Source organism: Triticum aestivum, chromosome 5B (genome assembly GCF_018294505.1).
Source record: "Triticum aestivum cultivar Chinese Spring chromosome 5B, IWGSC CS RefSeq v2.1, whole genome shotgun sequence".
Taxonomy (NCBI): domain Eukaryota; kingdom Viridiplantae; phylum Streptophyta; class Magnoliopsida; order Poales; family Poaceae; genus Triticum; species Triticum aestivum.
In genome coordinates, this window is record NC_057807.1 from 628,991,003 (window position 1) to 629,015,777 (window position 24,775).

General features: G+C 47.2%; 1 protein-coding gene and 1 pseudogene across 1 annotated transcript; one reads left to right on the plus strand and one right to left on the minus strand.

Annotated features, from left to right (window-relative positions):
- The first annotated feature begins 239 nt into the window (after window positions 1-239).
- Window positions 240-4,464, plus strand: LOC123113765 (wall-associated receptor kinase 1). The gene is made up of 3 exons (XM_044535071.1): window positions 240-1,275; window positions 1,405-1,569; window positions 3,067-4,464. Exons 1-3 carry the CDS (start codon window positions 270-272, stop codon window positions 4,050-4,052), a joined length of 2,157 nt encoding a protein of 718 aa, XP_044391006.1. The 5' UTR covers window positions 240-269; the 3' UTR covers window positions 4,053-4,464.
- Window positions 4,465-5,436: 972 nt separating this feature from the next.
- LOC123115138 (uncharacterized) lies at window positions 5,437-6,083 on the minus strand (annotated as a pseudogene).
- Window positions 6,084-24,775: the final 18,692 nt, after the last annotated feature.

Here is a 24,775-nt window from a genome sequence, read left to right on the forward strand (position 1 = left end):
TTTATGTGTTGGTGTTGATTGTGTGCATCCTGACTATGTAGAGGACGGATGTGTGCTCATCTTGTTTGTATTCTCGTGATGCTTTATTTTCAGCTAATAAAATCGACCTTTTTTCAAAAAAAACTTGGAAACGCGTTAAGTCCGTGACGACGAAGCTCAGTTGACTCGCTGTTGACTTCTGATTTTATATAACACATGGTGCGCAAACCGGAGAGCATCCAAGCTAGCCAAGAAGAAAAAGGAAAGAAAAGCAGATCGCGCGCAGGAACATGCCCACGCCCTCGCAATCCAGGCTGCTGCCACTGACAGTCCAGCTTGTACTCATTCTTGCAGGCGCAGCAGCCATGGCCGGGGTTGAACTAGATGAGCAGCTGCCGATCACACGTCCGGGCTGCCCTGACAAGTGCGGCAACATGAGCATCCCGTTCCCCTTCGGTCTGATGCCCGGCTGCTTCCGCGAGGGCTTCCAGGTCACCTGCGACCACTCCGTCGCCCCCCCTCGAGCGTTCCTCGCCGACACCGATACCAACCGCATCACGGTCACAGACAGCGACGCCTCGGCGGCCTCCGACGCCGCCGCCTATCTGGGGTACAACACCTCGTATTTTCCAGTGGAGCTCGTGGACATGTCAGCCGACAGGAGCCAGGCGCGGGCGTACGGCCCCATCACGTCCGGCTGCAGCACCAACAGCACCCAGTACAGGTTCCAAACCCAGGCCATGACGCTCGGCATCACGGAGGGGCCGTTCGCCGTGTCGCAGACGCTCAACGTCGTCGTCGGCGTGGGCTGGAGGGTCGACGTCGTCATGGACGGCTCGACCACGCCCGTCTGCCGCACTGGCACGGAGCGGGAGCTCGCGGCGAGGAACGGGTCGTGCGCGGGGCAGGGCTGCTGCGAGGCCGCCCTGCCCCCGGTGCCGGAGTACGGCAGCGTCGAGCCGGGGCTCGTGGTCCCGAACGAGAACGCCCTGTTGAGGTCCAGCCCGTGCTCCTACGCCATGGTGGTCGAGAAGTCGCGCTACGTCTTCTCCACGCCGGACCTGTACGGCGACACGCTGCTCATGGAGAGTTTCCCCGTGGTGCTCGACTTCGCCATCGTCGGGAACGCCTCGTGCCCGGCGAAAGGCCAGCGGCCACCTCCGGACTACGCGTGCGCCAGCAGCAACAGCTACTGTGTCAACGCCACAGTTGGCCTCTCGGGCTATGCACTCAGCTACGTGTGCAAATGCTCGGAGCACTACGAGGGCAACCCGTACATCGCCGATGGATGCCGAGGTACTATCTCAATCAAGTTAACAATTCGTTGACCTACTAGTAGCAGTAGCACACTCCATCCTGTCTTAGACGAGTAATTAACTAACTCAAGCTTAATTAATTTCATATCCTTAATTTTATCTTCTCAAGACATCGATGAGTGCAAGTTCCCCGATCTATACTACTGCTCGAGCAAAGGCATATGCAAGAACAGGTTGGGAGGATATGATTGTCCATGCAAGCCAGGAATGAGAGGCGATGGGAAATTAGGACAGTGTGTTGAGAAATTTCCCCTGGTAGCCAAGGCGATTGTGGGTAAGTACCACTTCAACTGCTAATACATATGCTGCTAATTTTCATACTACTGATATGTACTTAATTAATAAAAGTATAGGATAGGATGAATGTTCATATATAGGATACCATGTTAATTCTAAAATGAAGTCTGAAAAGATAGGTAAATAATAAGTCAAAATGGGGTACATGGACAACTACGTACACGACCCCTGCTCATTTGCGCGTACGCACGCTCAAGACAGGCCCAGACACGAGCCGTCATCCTTGACCAAATAATGGGGCCGGTTACCCTGTGTGAGCTTGCGTGGTCCACTTCTTTTCCTTTTTTTTTGTCTGTGTATTCCACATTTCCACTTCAATGCCAGTCCAAAGGACCTGCTAGGATGCACAGTGCTCTGGATCATCAAGAAATTGGCATGGTTTCCAACATATCATATGCCTTTGACTAATATGATCTATGGTAGTATTTCTCTCTTAGTAAAAGTTATGAGAAACAAAACCAAAATATGAACTAACCAATCTAAATAATTTTGTATACTTGTATTGTCAAAGTTAGAAAAGTTCAATGGCAGATGTACTAATCAATCTAGCTCACATGTAAAATAATCATTTCAAATAGAACCCACAATATTTTGGTAGAGCGTGGTGCCTTTGGCAATATATTTTTTGGTGTATGAATTTTGTTGCTCTAAAGAAGATATGAAATTTTAAGAGGGTCATTAAAATGATTTTTAGAATGATTTTAAAAATGGGATTGAAATGGCTTTAAGACTTTGGCACATAAGATCCTATTAAGGCCCTTTCAGCTTGTTGGCATGGTAGAGTAGCTTCTCCTTTCATAGCACATCACTATCAAAACAAATTATAAAAGGACTTGAAAATGAGAATAATGTGTGCCTTGGTCAAAATTCATCAAAGCAAGAGGTCCTCACGCCCTTCCTCGGGAGCTACAAGTACATAGAGACTAGTTTTTTTCCGATAAAGAGCGGATTTTATTGACTTATAATGTTGCATCAAGAGAATACATTCACTATGAGCACACACCGGGCCTCTAAACGATTAGGATGCACACAACCAATATCAACGTAGGGACTAGCTTAGTAAGCTTGAATCTGCCCAACATTCACATTGGATCCAACACTACTTTCTTCCTTGGTGCATTTTGCTCAATTCCTACTCGTCCATTTATGCATTTTCTCAATTTCTCGATCCACCTTGCGGTAAACGTACAAGGATGCAACCAACAAAGGTCCACAACTCCACATACAAATACTTCCGCTTGGTATAGAAATCCAATTCCTCGAGACAGAGTACATATATATGGCTTACTTTGTGAGGGTCGCTGACTCGAAGAGGACAAGGCAAAGTCCCTCCCCTTTCTTTCTACTATTAAACTATTCACTAGTACTTCTGCTTTTAAGTCAAATTCTAAATAACCTGTTGAATCAGTAATTTATTATCTTTTATGCAATATCATTTGTTGCAAACTTTTTAGTAGGATGTTTTGCCATGTAGGTATCATTGGTGGTATTTCTATCATAGTAGTTATATCATTTCTAGTTCTTCTCCGCAAAGAGAGAAGGAAGACCAGGGAGTTCTATGAAAAGAATGGTGGACCTACACTAGAGAGAGCAAAAAATATTAAAATATTCAAAAAGGAGGAGCTCGTGCCAATTTTAAAGGAAAGCAATCTTATTGGAAGAGGTGGCTTCGGTGTAGTTTACAAGGGCACTCTTGGTAAAGAACAAGTTGCGGTGAAGCAACCGATTAGTGGTAGTCTGCTGGAAAATGACCAATTTGCAAATGAAGTCATCATCCAATCTCAAGTCATCCACAAGAATATTGTTAGGCTCATAGGTTGTTGCCTCGAGGTTGGTACCCCGTTGCTGGTATACGAATTTCTCTCTGGTGGTAGCCTGGATGACATTCTTCACAGCAAAGACAAGAAGCCTCTAAACTTGGATATACGTTTAAGTATTGCTGTAGAATCGGCAGATGGTCTTGCTTACATGCATTCAAAAACAAACACCAAAATCCTACACGGTGATGTTAAACCAGCAAATATACTTTTGGATGATAAGTTTGCCCCCAAGATCTCGGACTTTGGCATATCAAGGTTGATTGCGGGAGACAAAGAACACACCAGAAGAGTCATCGGTGACATGAGCTATATGGATCCAGTATATCTGCAGTCAGGCCTGCTAACTGAAAAGAGTGATGTGTATAGCTTCGGAGTGGTGTTGTTGGAGCTTATTAGTAGGAAGAAGACCACACATTCTGACAATAATAACTTAGTAAAGAGCTTCCTCGAAGTTCACAACAACGAGAACAGAATAACCGAGTTGTTTGACAATGAAATTGCGGCAGCAGAAGACTTGGAGCTTCTTCAAAATCTGGCAGGGATAGCAGTCGAGTGTCTCAACCTTGACGTGGACCAAAGACCAGCAATGACAGATATAGCACACCGGCTTCTAATACTGAACAAGTCCCGTAGACCGTAAGTTCTTGGACTCTGAGTGAACGCATAAGTTTGTGATAATGTCTTTTTTATTTTGCTATTTTGAGCAAATATTATTGTTACATATGGGAAGCGTGTCCATTAGTTCCAAGAAAATGTGTACTTGGTTGTAACTCACTCGTTGTGTAACCATGTATTCGTGTTAGCAATTGTACGTCTTCCATATACAAAGGAGCAATCATCGTCACATTAGCGTATAATTAGCAATTTCCCCATGTGCTTGCATGAACCAGCGTATATACTCCCTTCGTCCGAAAAAACTTGTCCCAAATGTGTCCCTTAAATGGATGTATCTAGCATTAACTTGGTGCTAGATACATTCATTTGAGAGACAAGTTTTTCCGAACGGAGGGAGTATCTTGTTGAAGCTAGTTCTGGCTGACTGTGACTGTAAAGATGCAGCTACAAATCAACATTTGTGCAGTTTAACAAAAATAAAAGAGGTAATAGCACCGGGAGTCCCACAACTTGTCCTAGATGTGACGATTTGGTCCCAAACTTGCAAAAGCCAACTATTGAGTCCCACAACTTGCACCCAATGTGCAAATTTAGTCCTAGCCAATCAGACGACGACAAGTGGAGCCTAGTCAGCAGAGCCGGTCAGCGCAGCACATTTTGCAATTACCACCCTGGCCTTAGCAGTAATCAACTCGTACTACACCGCACTTCTCATTTCTCCCTTGCGTTACCTTCCAAGCCCTCCACCGAGCCCCTCGGCGTCGCAGTCCTCGCCCAGGGCACGGCTGGCGGCGTGCACCTGCGAGGCGATGGCGTCGCGGAGGCAGCGGAACTTCCGCGAGAACTCGGGCGCTGGCGCGCCGCCCTTGGCCCCGCTGGCGTCTTCCTCCCCGCCGCCGCCGCCGGAAAGGCCTTGCGAATCCTCCTTCTTCTTGACCGACGCAGCGCTCTTCGCCTTGGCGTCCACGTCCTTGCTCACACTTACCACCTCGTCGAGCAGCTCCTGCGCCGCCCTAAGGTATTTGGAGTTCATCACCACCTGCCCCTGCGACGCCGTGGTCGTCGCCCCAAGGTGGTGCCTCCCTTCGTCGCCGGCGATGGAGGCCACCGTGACCGGCGGCGTCTCACGGGACGACAGGCTGAGCACGGCAGCCAGCCCCACACTCCCATCGCACACCCCACCCCACTGGCGCGGTGCGTTGCCTCGCTGCACGGCCGGTGGGTGACTGGTGGGCGTGCCGGACTGGCAGGGAGACCGGCCGTGCTCCTCCACCACACCTGCCATTGCCATGCTCCCTGTCCCGCTGTGCCGTGCGCTCCCCGTTCCTCCCCAAAAGTTATTTCCCTTCAAAAAAATAAGGGGCCTTGCTTGTAGGGTTGCCTTAACCAAGTACTCTACTAACCCATCGCCAAAATCCAACTACTACGGCTGCAACCAACTAAAGAACCAGCTAAATTGTCTTCTAGATTATCGGCTCTACTTTGTACAGTTTGCTCGTCGGAATGAGATGTTTGCCGGCCGCCGGCGGTCGCCGGAGGACGTCCGACCGCAGGTGCGAGAGCTCCTTCCTGAGCTTGTGCGAGAAGAGCCTGCACGCGTCCATGCTCAGGTCCACTGCCGCCGCCAGCGCCACGAACGCCGCCGCGTCTTCCGCACACCCGACGTGCGCCACCCCGACCTCCACCGTGGGCTTGCTGCACCGCCCCTCGCCCTCCACCACCGCCGACATCATGAACCCGCGGTAGTTCCCCAGAGGCCACTGGCTGAAGTCGTCGCTGCCTCGCGGGCTGCAGCCCGGGGTGCTCCCCCGGCTCAGGGGCTGCGCGGCTGTTAGGTCGAGCGCGAACTTGCCGCCCTTGGACGCGGCGATGGTGGAGTCCGCGATGGGGACGGCGTGGTCCACGCCGGGGACGAGGAGGTCGAAGCGGTAGCCGAGGCTGTCGGACGACCCCGCCCCGCCCCGCCGCGCTCGCGCCAGCACTCGAGGCGGCCCCATGGCTCCCACGCGCCGTCGCCGGCGGGCCGGAGGATGAGCCACGCACCCGGGTTGGAGCGGGTTGATTACTGCTAAGGCCAGGGGATAATTGTAAAATGTGCTGCGCTGATCGGCTCTGCTGACTAGGCTCCACTTGTCGTCGTCTGATTGGCTAGGACTAAATTTGCACATTGGGTGCAAGTTGTGGGACTCAATAGTTGGCTTTTGCAAGTTTGGGACCAAATCGTCACATCTAGGACAAGTTGTGGGACTCCCTGTGCTATTACCTCAAAATAAAAAGACCACTAGTCGCATGGAGCCGGAATCTTGGACCAAGTACGTCCTCATGCATGTTTGTCAGCATGGAAATCGCTGGAGGTTAGGTTACACGAGATCGGAAGGTCGGCACAGCACATCAGTGGGTGCGAAGAGAACACAAGGTGGTCAGATTTTGGCCGGAAAAGTCTTCGGTACGGTATGTCACGGGTGGAAGTGGAACGATAGGGCTGCGGACTCAGCATGTGGACGTAGCAGTGTCGTAGTACCTCCCGAGAGCCGGGTGAGCGTCGAGTCCAAAGTTCACACCTCACACACGCACCAAAACAAACTACTTCGCCGCCCAGAAAGAGCCTACAGGCCATTCACTCGTTGCGGTCTCCGCTCGACCGCGCACGCTTCCACAAACACAAACTCCGCACTGGCACGCTAACTACCTCCGTCGGTATCGTAGCCAGATGAACCTGACGGTCACCAAGATCAATGAATTGAGCGCCATTCTTTACCATGGTGTTAGTGCATTTCTAACCGATCCTCTATAACTGGTTAGAGGAGTAAAAATTCGATTTTATTTCTTTCATTATTACCAAGCCGATACCCAATCCGTCAAGGGAGTAAAAGTTATACTCAGTCGCGGCGGATTTTCCTATATTTACTCCACCATTCGGCGACCGAGTAAAAGTCGCGCCTCTCCTTCACTGCCTCTCCGCGCCGCATCTACGCCAGCGCCGCCCCTCCCACCCCCGCCGGCACCGGCCCGTCGTTGTGGATGCTTTGTAGGCTCCGCCACTATCCTCGACCACTTGGATTTATGCCTCCTCTTCCCGTCGCCGGCACATAACCGATGGATCTGCGGTTGCTGCCGTTGCCGCCGGGTTTGGCGTTTCTGGCCGCAGGCGACTGCGCCTTGCCATGGATTGGTCGGGAATCGGACCGCACAGCCCCAGCAATGCCTCTGCGCGGCATGCAGGTATCGGCCCCTCTTCTAGACACTCGAATCTCTCCTGTCAGCGGTTCGTCGGTGAAGACATGCCTGGTCGTCGCCCGGGCTAAGTGTTGGCTCGTCGGCTCGCAGTTACCGGTCATACAGTGCGACGACTGCCCGCGGTAGGTGGTGCACCGAGTTTCTACCACGCCGCAACATTCCGGATGAGTGTTGTTCAAGCGCAAAAGTAATGGGGTGTGTGCTTCTTTTGACTCGGTTGTTCACCGGATTCGGCGCAATTACGGTAGCTCATTGTTTGTTGAAGTTTGTGTGTAGGATGGATGCAAGTTTTGGTACTGGGAAAAAGAATACATTGTTCTATTGATAGCACTCTATTGATAGCACGAAAATTGATAGATGTGTGTGTACTCATTGCTAGAATAGAGGCTAGAGATGGGATTAGATGTGAAGCGACATCTACTTCTTTAGAATCGAAGAAGAAAAAAGTGTGCAAGCTCGAGAAGCTGCGGATCAACAATGAAGACATAGAGAAGATATTAGTCCAACTAGTGGGAGCAGTTACGGAAATTGGATATCTTTTAAAATGTCTGATTGTGGTTCTTGTTTTCTTTGGTCTTCTCTCGTAGCAAAGAATTGATGAATTATGTACTCCAATGTATCAAAATGTCGCTGAATAAAAACAAAGCGAAGAAATGTGTTTCGGTGGCCGAAAATGAAATGCAAATGATCTTTTTACTCCGTCATATATAGGGGATCGGTTAGGTTCTGCCAAAAATTAGTGGATTAAATTTACTTCACTAAGGGTTTACTCCACCGGATACTTCACTATTTATTTGGGATCGGTTAGAAATGTCCTTGTACCTGCAGCCACCAGTCTTCAAGCTTCATTGGAGTCATCGGGTGAATCTGTGGAGCCGCCAAGGGAGAAGCATGGCGAACCGAATGCAGCAGTCCTGATGTTGCACTTGACGGTGCGCGAGGCGACCAGCCTCCACTACCTATCTCTAAGTGCCAGCCAAAAAAATACCTTGATGTCCAAGAGTGCCCAAGAATGCCAAAGCTCCGCCGCGCAGGGAGGGAAGACCCGGCCTAGGAACATGGCCTAGTACGTAGAACTCGCTCTGTATTTCCCATCTAACGGAAGCCTCCAACTCCATGAGACATCGTCTGGCAAGGCAGTCAGCTGAACCTCCTCCTCGAAACAAGCTTTCGCCCCCGCTTTATATATATAACCAGCTGAACCTGCCTGGCCCAAAGCTGTAGAAACTAAGTGATCAGCGAAATGGAGGGCGCATCGCCAATGTCACGAACCCAAAGGTCGTCGTTCAGTGCCTCTACCACACAGAGGTGGCGTGGTGTGTTCTTGTTCACAAATTTCAGAAGATCGGGGACAAGTTGCTTCATTCCTAGTCCGTTCAGCCACCTATCGAACCAAAAAAGCATATCTCTGTCGTCAGCCAGAGAGCACCAAAGACCCGCTTTAAAAATCTCCTCCCCCTCGGATGGAATGGCGAAATCGTGTCCACCCACGTTTTGTCAGAGGCCATGCGCTCAAACCAGCGCCATCAAATGAAGAGTGTGCACCCCAGGCCACCGAACTCCTTGGGTGCACATACCTTGTTCCATGCCACAAGCAACTGCGTCCATTGGCCTCATATTGCCTACGCCAGAAGAACAATAGTCGCAACTTGTCCTGACACTTGATTACCTAGGGAGGGAGGTCAAGTGAGAGCATGTAGTAAACCGCCGTGGCTGTGAGAATGGAGTTGACCAAAATCAGCATGCCGCCATGCTTAAGCAGTGTAGCCTTCCACGTCGGATATGACTGGCGACACGGTCAATCAAGGGATGAAGCTCGACGTGCGAGAGAACTGCGAAAACAGGGGTAGTCCGAGATATTTGATTGGAAACGACTACAACGCTGAAGAGGGCTTGTGAGCCAAAAGCTCTCCTCTCCCGCGACCGCGCCGCCCCCGCGGCCGGCCGGCCGCGCCCAGCCTTCTCCCCCGCGCGCCTCTCCCTCTCCCCTCCTCTCTGCCGCCGTCGTTGGCGCCCGCTGCGGGCCTGGCCCGGGCGATGCTGGTGGCGGCGGCCCCCTGGCTTTTCCCCTCTCGGGTGTCCGCCGGCGCGGGACGGGGCGACCCCGGGCGGTGCTTCTAGGCGGCGGCGGTCCAGCGCGGCGGCAGGGGCTCCTGGCGCGAGCGGGGGCGGGCTTCTGAACGGCGGCGTCGCCGTTGGCGGCGGGGCGACGCGGCGGCGCGGTCTGGCGGCGCCCGCTCGGCCCAGATCTGGGCCCTTCGGGCCCCATCTGGGCCTGGGCGGGCCGATGGCGGGGCGGGTCTGCTTCGTGGCTTCCGGGAGGCGGGGGAGAGGCGATGAGCGGCAGGGTGCTGGGGACGCCATCGCCGGCTTGCTGCAGCGTGGCGGCGGGGCTTAGCGGGCCCGTTTCGGGCCTGATCGGGCAAGGGGTGGCCTAGCATGCCCTACTGCCGCGTCCGGACGGCTACCGCGATGGTGCCGGAGGCTCTGGCCTCCCACACGACGGCGGTGGAGGTGGTTCCCTCCCGTTCGGCTTCGGTGTTGCTTCTCCCTCCGCGGGGCGCTTCTCTCCGGTCCTCTTGGCCTTGTGTTCGTGTTCGCAGTGAGGTGGCGTGGGTGACGGCGCAACCGCGTTGGCGCATGGTGGTGGGCGGCGGTCTGGCTGGTCGGCTCCGGTCCGTTGGGCGGTGGGGATTGGAGTTGGGAGAAATCCTTGCCGGTCTTCAGCTCCAATGCGATGACACCTGCGGGTGCCACCATTCCTTCCTAGAGGGTGTCGGTGATATCCATCCCCCACCTCCCTCCGCGTGTCGGGGAAACCCTAGGACATGTTCGGGCAACAGCGTCGTCGGCGTCGCTTTCCTTCTTGGAGGTGCTGTTTTATACGCGGTGGTCCGGAGCCTCGGGTTGTAGTGGTTTGTCTCTGGTGGGCGTAGCGGTGGCGGGGCATCCGCGCTCTGTCAAGCTGCCGTTGTTGGCATTTGCTTCTTCTTTTTTTGTCTTTTGGGCTTGTTGTGCTGTTCGCCTCAGCGATCCTGTATCGGTGTTGGTTGCTTTGGAATACAAAGCGGGGGAAACCCTTTTTCGGTAACGACTACAACGAGCACACCAGGCTAGCCATAAGTTGGTAGGGTAACGAGGGAACACGAGGGACGGTCTGGTGCCTGTGACAAGGTTGTCTGAATTGGTCTTGGCGGGTGGTCGAATACGTTGTCTGGTGGTCTCGGTGGGTTGTTGACGTTGTACTTTGTCGATTTAGGAAATAAGTAGGGGCGTCCTGAGAGACGTAGCCGATGTCGATGAACCTCGTTAACAAATTTCTGGCGTGATGCAATTAGTTAACCCTCATTTTGTTGTGGAGATGTTTGCAATGTAATTCATTGAGGTTTGGTTGTAGGAAACATGAATATTTGGGTTAATAATATAAAATTTAAAATTAAAAATACATATGATTTGTTGTATAATTGTAAAATATGTACTCCGTATTAAATATAAATAACATAATAGAATGGAAATTCTTGTCCATGCTTGCGTGTTGACGTGTGCATCTTTCCATGTGTATGTTGAGATGACAAATGTTGGGAGAAAAAGATATTAATATAGGTAGCTATTTAGATATAGAAGATTTGTTATCTATGCACATTCGTTGATCTATTAGAAAGCTAACTTTATACTAGAATCATTTAAACACAAATAAACACAAAATAAATGATAAGACATGAAAGAGCCCATCTCTGCTTGATCTGTTGACTGGCTGGGTTTCTTCGTCTAATCGGTGGCCAATTTGCTTCTTGAGCTCAGTTGCCCGGGGGAAATATCTGTGCATCGGAGCTTGAGATGCTACCGGTGCACCGAATTCACATTGTACTTTTAAAATGTTTAAAAATTTCGAAAAACAAATTAGCACACTCGCAACAATATCAATGTAAGTTGTCACAAAATCTCAAGTCAAAATTGAAAACATAACTTGAAAAACAAAAATGACAAATTCAACAGTAAATAGTACGTAACATAATTTTGGCTTTAGATTTGACCCATTATCACACTGATGTCAAATTTATTATTTTTATATCTCAAAAAATATTTCAGATTTTTATACAATTTTTTCTGACATCATAACGTACTAGATTTTTTTCAGATTTTTTTAAAACATTTTATGGCATCCGGTGCACCGGTAGCATCACAAGTGCGGGTGCACCGAATACATTCCCCATTTGCCCGCCTCTTCGGCGCTCGAAGCGTCGGATCGCATTACGGGCCTGTCCGGGCTACCTGCTCCTCGTTGTTGTTTCTCTATCGTCCTTATGGATTGAAACTTGAAAGTGACAGGTGCCTGTACTTGAATTATTGCGTCATATTGTCGGCAGAATATACACACGCTACATCTCATGAGTGGATGAGCCATCCCAGCTGCACGATCGCTACTACTTCATCCACCGGTTCAAGCTTTTTCTTTACTATTTTGGTTTTCTATTTTCCTTGATTTTTAGGTTGGCTTTATTTTTAACATAAAAATAAAAGGTTTTTTACAGTTCATGAATTTTTCGAAATGATTATGAATTTTATAAAACTATCTTGTATATTAAAAATATTCATTAATTTTACAAAAATTCCCAACTAAAAATATTTGTGAATTTTAAAGATGTTCACTATTTTTAAAAATCCTAGAAAATTTAGATAATGTTTACATTAAAAATGTTTCAAAATTTAAAAAATGTTTGTTAATCTAATATATATTCCAAAATTTTGTTAAAAAGTAGAATGGTGAAAGTAGTCAAAACATTTAGGTTTTTTTACAGGAAACAAATTAAAAATAAACCTTAGAAGGAAAAACTGATGAAAAGAACAAAATAATGCAGATCATAAAATCTGGACCATAATGTAGGAAAACGCTAAAAAGAATCTCTATAGAGCAACCACTAAAAACTGCTCGTCCTCACCTCTCTTTGTTGGAGCATGGCCCATGTTGTCGTCCTTGTACGATTGAGCGAAAGTGACCTTTGCGAGGGTGCAATTTTTATGATTTGTTAGGTACATTCCGAGTTATTCCTATGCTCGAATTGCGTGTGCAACCCATGGTCCAGGGACTTGACATCGATTTTACAATAAAAAACATTTCACAACAATTCCTCAAATTTCACTCATGTTTTTGTATGGAAAGTCGCCGCAGAAGATTTTCTCACTATCCTTTCTTCGCTTCAACTGACTCTCCAAATCTCACTGCTCTAACCTGCAATAAAATTGTAGATGCAAGTCCCCACTTGCAATATAAGCTTCTAGATGACTGTTTTTTTCTTGAAGTTAAACTTTATTTACTGGCCCACAGTGCCCATCTTGTGTCCTCACCTTGCGTAGAAAGAGGTCCTAAAAGGGTGCAGTTCCCTTAATGAGGCTTACCAAAAGGACTCATACAAGACAAGTACAACTAAAGGAATTTTCTTTCGAGAAACAAGTACAAATAAATGTCAATTATATCATTTTGACTCTTACTCGGCAAATGGTGTATAACCTACTTGATGAGCAATGTGTTCGGCAAGAATTGCTGCATAATAAATATCTGAAATCCAAAATGTTACCCCAAGTAGATGTTAAGCCTATCACCTCACCATATTGGAGGGGCTTGATGAAGGTCAAGTCTTCCATTCTTTAGAAAGGTTGCTTTAAGATTGATGACACCCAATTGACGAGTTTTTGGGAAGATGTCTGGTTGGGTGACACTTCATTAGCTCTACAATACCCGACCATGTATAATACTATGTTTAGAAAAGAGGATTCGGTGGCTTCTTTTCTTGGGGATAGCCCTTTGAGTATCCAATTTCGCAGGGCATTACTGGGTTACAAATGTACTAAGTGTGTCCACTCGGTTTCTAGGTTGATGTCAATTAATCTAACTCAGGTACCAAATTCATTCCAGTAAAGGTTAGCCACTAAGCGTGTCTTCCGTGTGAAGTCTATATATATGCAGATCTTATGGATTCTGGAACTCTTTTTCATAGAAAACATATTTGGAAAACTAAGGTTCCTTTCAAGATGAAAGTTTTCGTGTGAGTTTTGCAGAGGAAGGTAGTTCTTATCAAAGATAACATTGATAAGACTAACTGACATGGCAGCAAAAAATGTTGTTGTTATGATTAGGAGGAGATAGTTAATCATTTATTTATGTCATGTCCGTTTACTACCTTGATCTGGCGCACAAGTCATGTTACATACAGTATAGCACCACCAACCCGTATTTTAAATTTGTTTGGAAACTGGTTAGGTGGTATTTATCATAAGCTGAAGGGCTAAATACATGTGGGAGTTTGTGTCATTTCTCTGGGCAATGTGAAATTTCTGGAATGATTATGTTTTTAACAGATCGTCTTCTCTTAATTTATTGCAGATTATTCGCACAACTACAGCCTCAATCCATATGTGGTCATCACTACAGTGTATGGATGCGCGGGCACTTATGACCTCTGGGTGTAGTCAGCTAAAAACGGTTGTAATGGGCTTATTCAATTAGTTTGGTTGGTGAGCCACTCGTAGACTATGTGGATGAGGTATGTAATTTGAGGTTCAACCGCTTGTGGTAATTTTTTTCGTTTATTTGTTTTACTGCTAGGTACTCGGTGGCTTGAACTTATTTCATGTTTAATAATATGGTTGCGTACATCATGTGACATAGAGGTTGGGCACTCCTCTTTTCCGATTTTTTTTATATTTTAACCCTTATCTCCCTTAACATGGAATTTCCTAGGGTTGCCACTGGGACATGGTGTATGTTTTTATGAGAAGCCCTTTGTATAAAAATTTATATCTTATGTAAAGTAAACTTTGTATCTTCTCTCAACAAAAAAATTGTATCTTCTCTAAAACCCGCCCTTGTATCTCTTTTTTTTGCCATAAAAGGCTCTTGTATCTCTGAATCTAGAAGGGTTCTTACCCATCATTTTTTTTTTCTTCCAATTTATCTCTAACTGCTATGCCCTGGTTGTTGGAAATATGCCCTAGAGGCAATAATAAAAGCATTATTATTATATTTCCTTGTTCATGATAATTGTCTTTATTCATGCTATAATTGTGTTATCCGGAAATCGTAATACATGTGTGAATAACAGACACCAACATGTCCCTAATAAGCCTCTAGTTGACTAGCTCGTTGATCAACAGATAGTCATGATTTCCTGACTATGGACACTGGATGTCATTGATAACGAGATCACATCATTGGGAGAATGATGTGATGGACAAGACCCAATCCTAAACATAGCACAAGATCGTATAGTTCGTTTGCTAGAGTTTTCCAATGTCAAAGTATCTTTTCCTTAGACCATGAGATCGTGTAACTCCCGGATACCGTAGGAGTGCTTTGGGTATGCCAAACGTCACAACGTAACTGGGTGACTATAAAGGTAGACTACGAGTATCTCCGAAAGTGTCTGTTGGGTGACATGGATCAAGACTGGGATTTGTCACTCCGTATGACGGAGAGGTATCACTGGGCCCACTCGGTAATGCATCATCATAATGAGCTCAGAGTGACCAAGTGTCAGGTCACGGGATCATGCATTACGGTACGAGTAAAGTGACTTGCCGGTAACGAGATTGAACGAGGTATTGGGATACCGACGATCGAATCTCGGGCAAGTAACATATCGATAGACAAAGGGAATAGCGTACGGGATTGATTAAATCCTCGACATCGTGGTTCATCCGATGAGATCATCGTGGAGCATGTGGGAGCCAACATGGGTATCCAGATCCCGCTGTTGGTTATTGACCCGAGAGTCGTCTCGGTCATGTCTGCTTGTCTCCCGAACCCGTAGGGTCTACACACTTAAGGTTCGGTGACGCTAGGGTTATGAAGATATGTATATGCAGAAACCCGAATGTTGTTCGGAGTCCCGGATGAGATCCCGGACGTCACGAGGAGTTCCGGAATGGTCCGGAGGTAAAGAATTATATATAGGAAGTGCTATTTCGAGCATCGGGACAAGTTTCGGGGTTATCGGTATTGTACCGGGACCACCGGAAGGGTCCCGGGGGTCCACCGGGTGGGGCCACCTGTCCCGAGGGGGCACATGGGCTGTAGGGGGTGCGCCTTGTTGGAAATATGCCCTAGAGACAATAATAAAAGTATTATTATATTTCCTTGTTCATGATAATTGTCACTCCGTGTAAACGGAGAGGTATCTCTGGGCCCACTCGGTAGGACATCATCATATGCGCAATGTGACCAAGGAGTTGATCACGGGATGATGTGTTACGGAACGAGTAAAGTGACTTGCCGGTAACGAGATTGAACAAGGTATTGGATACCGACGATCGAATCTCGGGCAAGTAACATACCGATAGACAAAGGGAATTGAATACGGGATTGATTAAGTCCTTGACATCATGGTTCATCCGATGAGATCATCGTGGAACATGTGGGAGCCATCATGGGTATCCAGATCCCATTGTTGGTTATTGACCGGAGAACGTCTCGGTCATGTCTACATGTCTCCCGAACCCGTAGGGTCTACACACTTAAGGTTCGATGACGCTAGGGTTATAAAGGAAGTTTGTATGTGGTTACCGAATGTTGTTCGGAGTCCCGGATGAGATCCCGGACGTCACGAGGAGTTCCGGAATGGTCCGGAGGTAAAGATTTATATATGGGAAGTCCTATTTTGGCCACCGGAAAATGTTCGGGATTTTTCGGTATTGTACCGGGAAGGTTCTAGAAGGTTCCGGAGTGGGGCCCACCTGCATGGGGGGACCCACATGGACGTGGGTAGTGGGGGCAAGGCCCCACACCCCTGGTCAAGGCGCACCAAGATCCCCCCTTAGAAGGAATAAGATCATATCCCGAAGGGATAAGATCAAGATCCCTAAAAAGGGGGGATAACAATCGGTGGGGAAGGAAATAATGAGATTTCTTTCCTCCCACCTTGGCCAACGCCCCAATGTACTTGGAGGGCAAGAAACCAGCCCCTCCACCCCTATATATAGTGGGGAGGCGCATGGGAGATATAGACGAAGTTCTGGCGCAGCCCTCCCCCTCTCACAAGTACTCCTCCTCTCCCGCGGTGCTTGGCGAAGCCCTGCAGGATTGCCACGCTCCTCCACCACCACCACGCCGTTGTGCTGCTGCTGGATGGAGTCTTCCTCAACCTCTCCCTCTCTCCTTGCTGGATCAAGGCTTGGGAGACGTCACCGGGCTGTATGTGTGTTGAACGCGGAGGTGCCGTGCGTTCGGCACTTGATCATCGGTGATTTGAATCACGACGAGTACGACTCCATCAACCCCGTTCACTTGAACGCTTCCGCTTAGCGATCTACAAGGGTATGTAGATGCACTCTCTTTCTACTCGTTGCTGGTCTCTCCATAGATAGATCTTGGTGACAGGTAGGAAAATTTTGAATTTCTGCTACGTTCCCCAACAGTGGCATCATGAGCTAGGTCTATTGCGTAGATTCTTTGCACGAGTAGAACACAAAGTAGTTGTGGGCGTTGATGTTGTTCAATATGCTTACCGTTACTAGTCCAATCTTGTTTCGACGGTATTGTGGGATGAAGCGGCCCGGACCGACCTTACACGTACTCTTACGTGAGACAGGTTCCACCGATTGACATGCACTTGGTGCATAAGGTGGCTAGCGGGTGCCAGTCTCTCCCACTTTAGTCGGAACGGATTCGATGAAAAGGGTCCTTATGAAGGGTAAATAGCAATTGGCATATCACATTGTGGTCTTGCGTAGGTAAGAAACGTTCTTGCTAGAAACCCATAGCAGCCACGTAAAACATGCAAACAACAATTAGAGGACGTCTAACTTGTTTTTGCAGGGTATGCTTTGTGATGTGATATGGCCAACAAGAATGTGGTGAATAATATGTGATGTATGAGATTGATCATGTTCTTGTAATAGGATTCACGACTTGCATGTCGATGAGTATGACAACCGGCAGGAGCCATAGGAGTTGTCTTTATTTATTGTATGACCTGCTTGTCATTGAACAACGCCATGTAATTACTTTACTTTATTGCTAACCGGTAGCCATAGTAGTAGAAGTAATAGTTGGCGAGACAACTTCATGAAGACACGATGATGGAGATCATGATGATGGAGATCATGGTGTCATGCCGGTGACGATGATGATCACGGAGCCCCGAAGATGGAGATCAAAAGGAGCAAAATGATATTGGCAATATCATGTCACTATTTGATTGCATGTGATGTTTATCATGTTTATGCATCTTGTTTACTTAGGACGACGGTAGTAAATAAGATGATCCCTTACAAAATTTCAAGAAGTGTTCTCCCCTAACTGTGCACCGTTGCTACAGTTCGTCGCTTCTAAGCACCACGTGATGATCGGGTGTGATGGATTCTTACGTTCACATACAACGGGTGTAAGACAGTTTTACACAGCGAAAACACTTAGGGTTAACTTGACGAGCCTAGCATGTGCAGACATGGCCTCGGAACACGGAGACCGAAAGGTCGAGCATGAGTCGTATAGCAGATACGATCAACATGAAGATGTTCACCGATGATGACTAGTCCGTCTCACGTGATGATCGGACACGGCCTAGTTGACTCGGATCATGTAATCACTTAGATGACCAGAGGGATGTCTATCTGAGTGGGAGTTCATAAGATGAACTTAATTATCTTGAACATAGTCAAAAGACCTTTTGCAAATTATGTCGTAGCTCGCGCTTTAGTTCTACTGTTTTAGACATGTTCCTAGAGAAAATATAGTTGAAAGTTGACAGTAGCGATTATGAGGACAGTAGAAAGCTTATGTCCTTAATGCACCGCTCAGTGTGCTGAACCCCAAACCTCGTCTGTGGATGTTGTGAACATCGGACATACACATTTTGATAACTACGTGATAGTTCAGTTAAACGGTTTAGAGTTGAGGCACCAAAGACGTTTTCGAAATGTCGCGGAACATATGAGATGTTTTGAGGGCTGAAATTGGGATTTCAGGCTCGTGCCCACGTCAAGAGGTATAAGACCTCCGACGATTTTCTTAGCCTGCAAACTAACGGAGAAAAGCTCAATCGTTGAGCTTGTGCTCAGATTGTCTGAGTGCAACAATCACTTGAATCGAGTGGGAGTTGATCTTCCATATGAGATAGTGATGTTTCTCCAAAGTCATTGCCACCAAGTTGCTAGAGCTTTGTGATGAACTATAACATATCAGGGATAGATATGATGATCCTTGAGGTAGTCACGATGTTTGACACCGCGAAAGTAGAAATCAAGAAGGAGCATCAATTGTTGATGGTTGGTGAAACCACTAGTTTCAAGAAGGGCAAGGGCTAGAAGGGATACTTCATGAAACGGCAAATCAGCTGCTGCTCTAGTGAAGAAACCCAAGGTTGAACCCAAACCCGAGACTAAGTGCTTCAGTAATAAGGGGAACAACCACTGGAGCAGAATTACCCTAGATACTTGGTAGATGAGAAGGCTGGCAAGGTCGATAGAAGTATATTGGATATACATTGTGTTGATGTGTACTTTACTAGTACTCCTAGTAGCACCAGGGTATTAGATACCGGTTCGGTTGCTAAGTGTTAGTAACTCGAAATAAAAGCTACGGAATAAACGGAGACTAGCTAAAGGTGAGCTGACGATATGTGTTGGAAATGTTTCCAATGTTGATATGATCAAGCATCGCACGCTCCCTCTACCATCGAGATTGGTGTTAAAACCTGAATAATTGTTATTTGGTGTTTGCGTAGAGCATAGACATGATTGGATTATGACTATTGCAATACGGTTATTCATTTAAGGAGAATAATAGTTACTCTATTTATGTGAATAATACCTTTAGTGGTCTTGCACCTAAAAATGGTTTATTGAATCTCGATCGTGGTGATACACATTTTCATGCCAAAAGATAGTAATGATAGTACCACTTACTGGTGGCACTGCCATGTAAGTCATATTGGTTTAAAACGCATGAAGAAGCTCCATGTTGATGGATCTTTGGACTCACTCGTTTTTGAAAAGTTTGAGACATGCGAACCATGTCTATTGGTGTATACGCATGAAGAAACTCCATGCAGATGGATCGTTTGGACTCACTTGATTTTGAATCACTTGAGATACGCAAATCATACCACATGGGCAAGATGACTGAAAAGCCTCGTTTTCAGTAAGATGGAACAAGATAGCAACTTGTTGGAAGTAACACATTTTGATGTGTGCAGTCCAATGAGTGCTGAGGCATGCAGTGAATATCGTTATGTTCTTACTTCACAGATGATTCGAGTAGATGTTGAGAATATTTACTTGATGAAACACAAGTCTGAATTATTGAATGGTTCAAGTAATTTCAGAGTGAAGTAGAAGATCATTGTGACAGGAGGATAAAATGTCTATGATATGATCATAGAGATGAATATCTGAGTTACAAGTTTTGGCACACAATTAAGACATTGTGGAAATTGTTTCACAATTAATACCGCCTGGAACACCATAGTGTGATGGTGTGTCCGAACATCATAACTGCACCCTATTGGATATGATGCATACCATGATGTCTCTTATCGAGTTACCACTATCGTTCATGGGTTAGGCATTAGAGACAACCACATTCACTTTAAATAGGGCACCACGTAATTCCGTTGAGATGACACTGTATGAATTATTTGACACATGCGAACCATGCCTTATGGGTAAAATGACCAAGACTCCATTCTCAGGAACAATGGAGCGAGCAACCGACTTATTGGAAATCATACATACTGATGTGTGCAGTCCAATGAGTGTTGAGGCTCGCGGTGGCTATCGTTATGTTCTCACCCTCACTGATGATTTAAGTAGGTATGGGTATATCTACTTAATGAAACACAAGTCTGAAACCTTTGAAAAGTTCAAGGAATTTCAGAGTGAGGTTGAAAATCAACGTGACAGGAAAATCAAGTTTCTACGATCAGATCGTGGAGGAGAATACTTGAGTCACGAGTTTGGCACGCACTTAAGAAAATGTGGAATAGTTTCACAATTCACGCCGCCTGGAACACCTCAGCGTAATGGTGTGTCCGAACGTCGTAATCGCACTCTATTAGATATGGTGCGATCTATGATGTCTCTTACCGATTTACCGCTTTCTTTTTGGGGCTATGCTTTAGAGACTGCCGCATTCACTTTAAATAGGGCTCCGTCGAAATCCGTTGAGACGACACCGTATGAATTATGGTTTGGGAAGAAACCTAAGCTGTCGTTTCTAAAAGTTTGGGGATGCGATGCTTATGTCAAGAAACTTCAACCTGAAAAGCTCGAACCCAAGTCGGAAAAATGCGTCTTCATAGGATACCCAAAAGAAACTATTGGGTACACCTTCTACCTCAGATCCGAAGGCAAGATCTTTATTGCCAAGAATGGGTCCTTTCTGGAGAAAGAGTTTCTCTCGAAAGAAGTAAGTGGGAGGAAAGTAGAGCTTGATGAAGTATTACCTCTTGAACCGGAAAATGGCGCAACTCAAGAAAATGTTCCTGAGGTGCCTGCACCGACTAGAGAGGAAGTTAATGATCAAGATACTTCTGATCAAGCCCCTACTGAAATTCGAAGGTCCACAAGGACACGTTTCGCACCAAAGTGGTACGGCAACCCTGTCTTGGAAATCATGCTGTTAGACAACGGTGAACCTTCGAACTATGAAGAAGCGATGGCGGGCCCGGATTCCGACAAATGGCTAGAAGCCATGAAACCCGAGATAGGATCCATGTATGAAAACAAAGTATGGACTTTGACTGACTTGCCCGTTGAGCGGCGAGCCATAGAAAATAAATGGATCTTTAAGAGGAAGACAGACGTGGATGGTAATGTGACCATCTATAAAGCTCGGCTTGTCGCTAAAGGTTATCGACAAGTTCAAGGGGTTGACTACGATGAGACTTTCTCACCGGTAGCGAAGCTAAAGTCCGTCCGAATCATGTTAGCAATTGCCGCATTCTATAATTACGAAATATGGCAAATGGACGTCAAAACGGCATTCCTTAATGGTTTCCTTAAGGAAGAATTGTATATGATACAGCCGGAAGGTTTTGTCGATCCTGAGAATGCTGACAAAGTGTGCAAGCTCCAACGCTCGATTTATGGGCTGGTGCAAGCATCTCGGAGTTGGAACATTCGCTTTGATGAGATGATCAAAGCGTTTGGGTTTACACAGACTTATGGAGAAGCCTGCGTTTACAAGAAAGTGAGTGGGAGCTCTGTAGCATTTCTCATATTATATGTAGATGACATACTGTTGATGGGAAATGATATAGAACTCTTGGACAGCATCAAGGCCTACTTGAATAAAAGTTTTTCAATGAAGGACCTTGGAGAAGCTGCTTATATATTAGGCATCAAAATCTATAGAGATAGATCGAGACGCCTCATAGGTCTTTCACAAAGCACATACCTTGATAAGATATTGAAGAAGTTCAATATGGATCAATCCAAGAAGGGGTTCTTGCCTGTGTTACAAGGTATGAACTTGAGCTCAGCTCAATGTCCGACCACGGCAGAAGATATAGAAGAGATGAGCGTCATCCCCTATGCCTCAGCCATAGGTTCTATTATGTATGCCATGCTGTGTACCAGACCTGATGTTAACCTTGCCGTCAGTTTGGTAGGAACGTACCAAAGTAATCCCGGCAAGGAACACTGGACAGCGGTCAAGAATATCCTGAAGTACCTGAAAAGGACTAAGGAAATGTTTCTCGTTTATGGAGGTGACGAAGAGCTCGTCGTAAAGGGTTACGTCGATGCTAGCTTCGACACAGATCTGGATGACTCTAAGTCACAAACCGGATACGTGTATATTTTGAATGGTGGGGCAGTAAGCTGGTGCAGTTGCAAGCAAAGCCGTCGTGGCGGGATCTACATGTGAAGCGGAGTACATGGCAGCCTCGGAGGCAGCACATGAAGCAATATGGGTGAAGGAGTTCATCACCGACCTAGGAGTCATACCCAATGCGTCGGGGCCGATCAAGCTCTTCTGTGACAACACTGGAGCTATTGCGCTTGCCAAGGAGCCCAGGTTTCACAAGAAGACAAGGCACATCAAGCGCCGCTTCAACTCCATTCGTGAAAATGTTCAAGATGGAGACATAGAGATTTGTAAAGTACATACGGACCTGAATGTAGCAGATCCGTTGACTAAACCTCTCCCTAGAGCAAAACATGATCAACACCAGAATTCCATGGGTGTTCGATTCATCACAATGTAACTAGATTATTGACTCTAGTGCAAGTGGGAGACTGTTGGAAATATGCCCTAGAGGCAATAATAAAAGCATTATTATTATATTTCCTTGTTCATGATAATTGTCTTTATTCATGCTATAATTGTGTTATCCGGAAATCGTAATACATGTGTGAATAACAGACACCAACATGTCCCTAGTAAGCCTCTAGTTGACTAGCTCGTTGATCAACAGATAGTCATGATTTCCTGACTATGGACACTGGATGTCATTGATAACGAGATCACATCATTGGGAGAATGATGTGATGGACAAGACCCAATCCTAAACATAGCACAAGATCGTATAGTTCGTTTGCTAGAGTTTTCCAATGTCAAAGTATCTTTTCCTTAGACCATGAGATCGTGTAACTCCCGGATACCGTAGGAGTGCTTTGGGTATGCCAAACGTCAGAACGTAACTGGGTGACTATAAAGGTAGACTACGGGTATCTCCGAAAGTGTCTGTTGGGTGACATGGATCAAGACTGGGATTTGTCACTCCGTATGACGGAGAGGTATCACTGGGCCCACTCGGTAATGCATCATCATAATGAGCTCAGAGTGACCAAGTGTCTGGTCACGGGATCATGCATTACGGTACGAGTAAAGTGACTTGCCGGTAACGAGATTGAACGAGGTATTGGGATACCGACGATCGAATATCGGGCAAGTAACATATCGATAGACAAAGGGAATAGCGTACGGGATTGATTAAATCCTCGACATCGTGGTTCATCCGATGAGATCATCGTGGAGCATGTGGGAGCCAACATGGGTATCCAGATCCCGCTGATGGTTATTGACCGGAGAGTCGTCTCGGTCATGTCTGCTTGTCTCCCGAACCCGTAGGGTCTACACACTTAAGGTTCGGTGACGCTAGGGTTATGAAGATATGTATATGCAGAAACCCGAATGTTGTTCGGAGTCCCGGATGAGATCCCGGACGTCACGAGGAGTTCCGGAATGGTCCGGAGGTAAAGAATTATATATAGGAAGTGCTATTTCGGGCATCAGGACAAGTTTCGGGGTTATCGGTATTGTACCGGGACCACCGGAAGGGTCCCGGGGGTCCACCGGGTGAGGCCACCTGTCCCGGGGGGCCACATGGGCTGTAGGGGGTGCGCCTTGGCCTAGATGGGCCAAGGGCACCAGCCCCTATAGGCCCATGCGCCTAGGGTTTCCACCATGGAAGAGTCCATGTGGTGGAAGGCACCCTAGGTGCCTTGGGGGGGAGGGAAACCTCCCCTTGGCCGCCGCCCCCCCTAGTAGATGCCATCTACTAGGGCCGGCGCCCCCCCTGGCACCCCTATATATAGTGGGGGGAGAGGAGGGATTTCATACCAGCCCCTGGCGCCTCCATCTCCCCCCCGTTACGTCTCTCCCTCGTAGTCTCGGCGAAGCCCTGCTGCTGTGACGCCCTGCATCCACCACCACGCCGTCGTGCTGCTGGATCTTCATCAACCTCTCCTTCCCCCTTGCTGGATCAAGAAGGAGGAGAGGTCTCCCGTCCCGTACGTGTGTTGAACGCGGAGGTGCCGTCCGTTCGGCGCTGGTCATCGGTGATTTGGATCACGTCGAGTACGACTACATCATCACCGTTCTTTTGAACGCTTCCGTGCGCGATCTACAAAGGTATGTAGATGCATCTAATCACTCGTTGCTAGATGAACTCCTAGATGATCTTGGTGAAACGAGTAGGAAAATTTTTGTTTTCTGCAACGTTCCCCAACACTGGTGTTGGTCTTTCGCGCATGCAGTGGCCGGTCGGCACCGCTACGTTTCGCGGATTGGTGGTGGTGATCCGGGTGTGATCGGTCGGATGGTGATAACTGCAAATTGTACTGCACACTTCCTACGACTCTACAATGGTAGTGGTCATCGAAAGGTTTTGGAAAGGGGTCATCTATCCTAGTCCAGTGGTTGACTTCAATGATGTGATACAAATTATGGACGACGGCTTGACGCAAAGGGATGGTTGTGTGGTGAAGACGGTCGCATCACATGTAGCAGCTGGGATCGCAGAAAAGTGATGGGGACAACACATGAGTGACTATGATGGTGGTGCTACTCGAGCACCCGGTCTTGAGCTCCAGGACAAAATCCTAGGTCAGACTCAAGTGGTTATACCTAGCAATGACGATGTTTTTCACGCCATTACCTTGTTAAAGGCATTGCTCAGATATATTCGGACCGATTCTTCAAGGTGGAAATATAGAGTTTGGCCTTGTGGTCGGATCCAGTGATGGCGGCACTGGAGTGTCGCTCCCTTTCCGAAGGCGTTACTTTTGAAG

What these genes read in the sequence shown, in the direction of transcription:
- LOC123113765 (XM_044535071.1), top strand. Translation starts at nt 270, where the DNA reads ATGCCCACGCCCTCGCAATCCAGGCTGCTGCCACTGACAGTCCAGCTT. An exon ending in CATCGCCGATGGATGCCGAG is followed by an intron (nt 1,276 to 1,404) that starts GTACTATCTCAA and finishes TATCTTCTCAAG; the next exon opens with ACATCGATGAGTGCAAGTTC. An exon ending in GGTAGCCAAGGCGATTGTGG is followed by an intron (nt 1,570 to 3,066) that starts GTAAGTACCACT and finishes TTTGCCATGTAG; the next exon opens with GTATCATTGGTGGTATTTCT.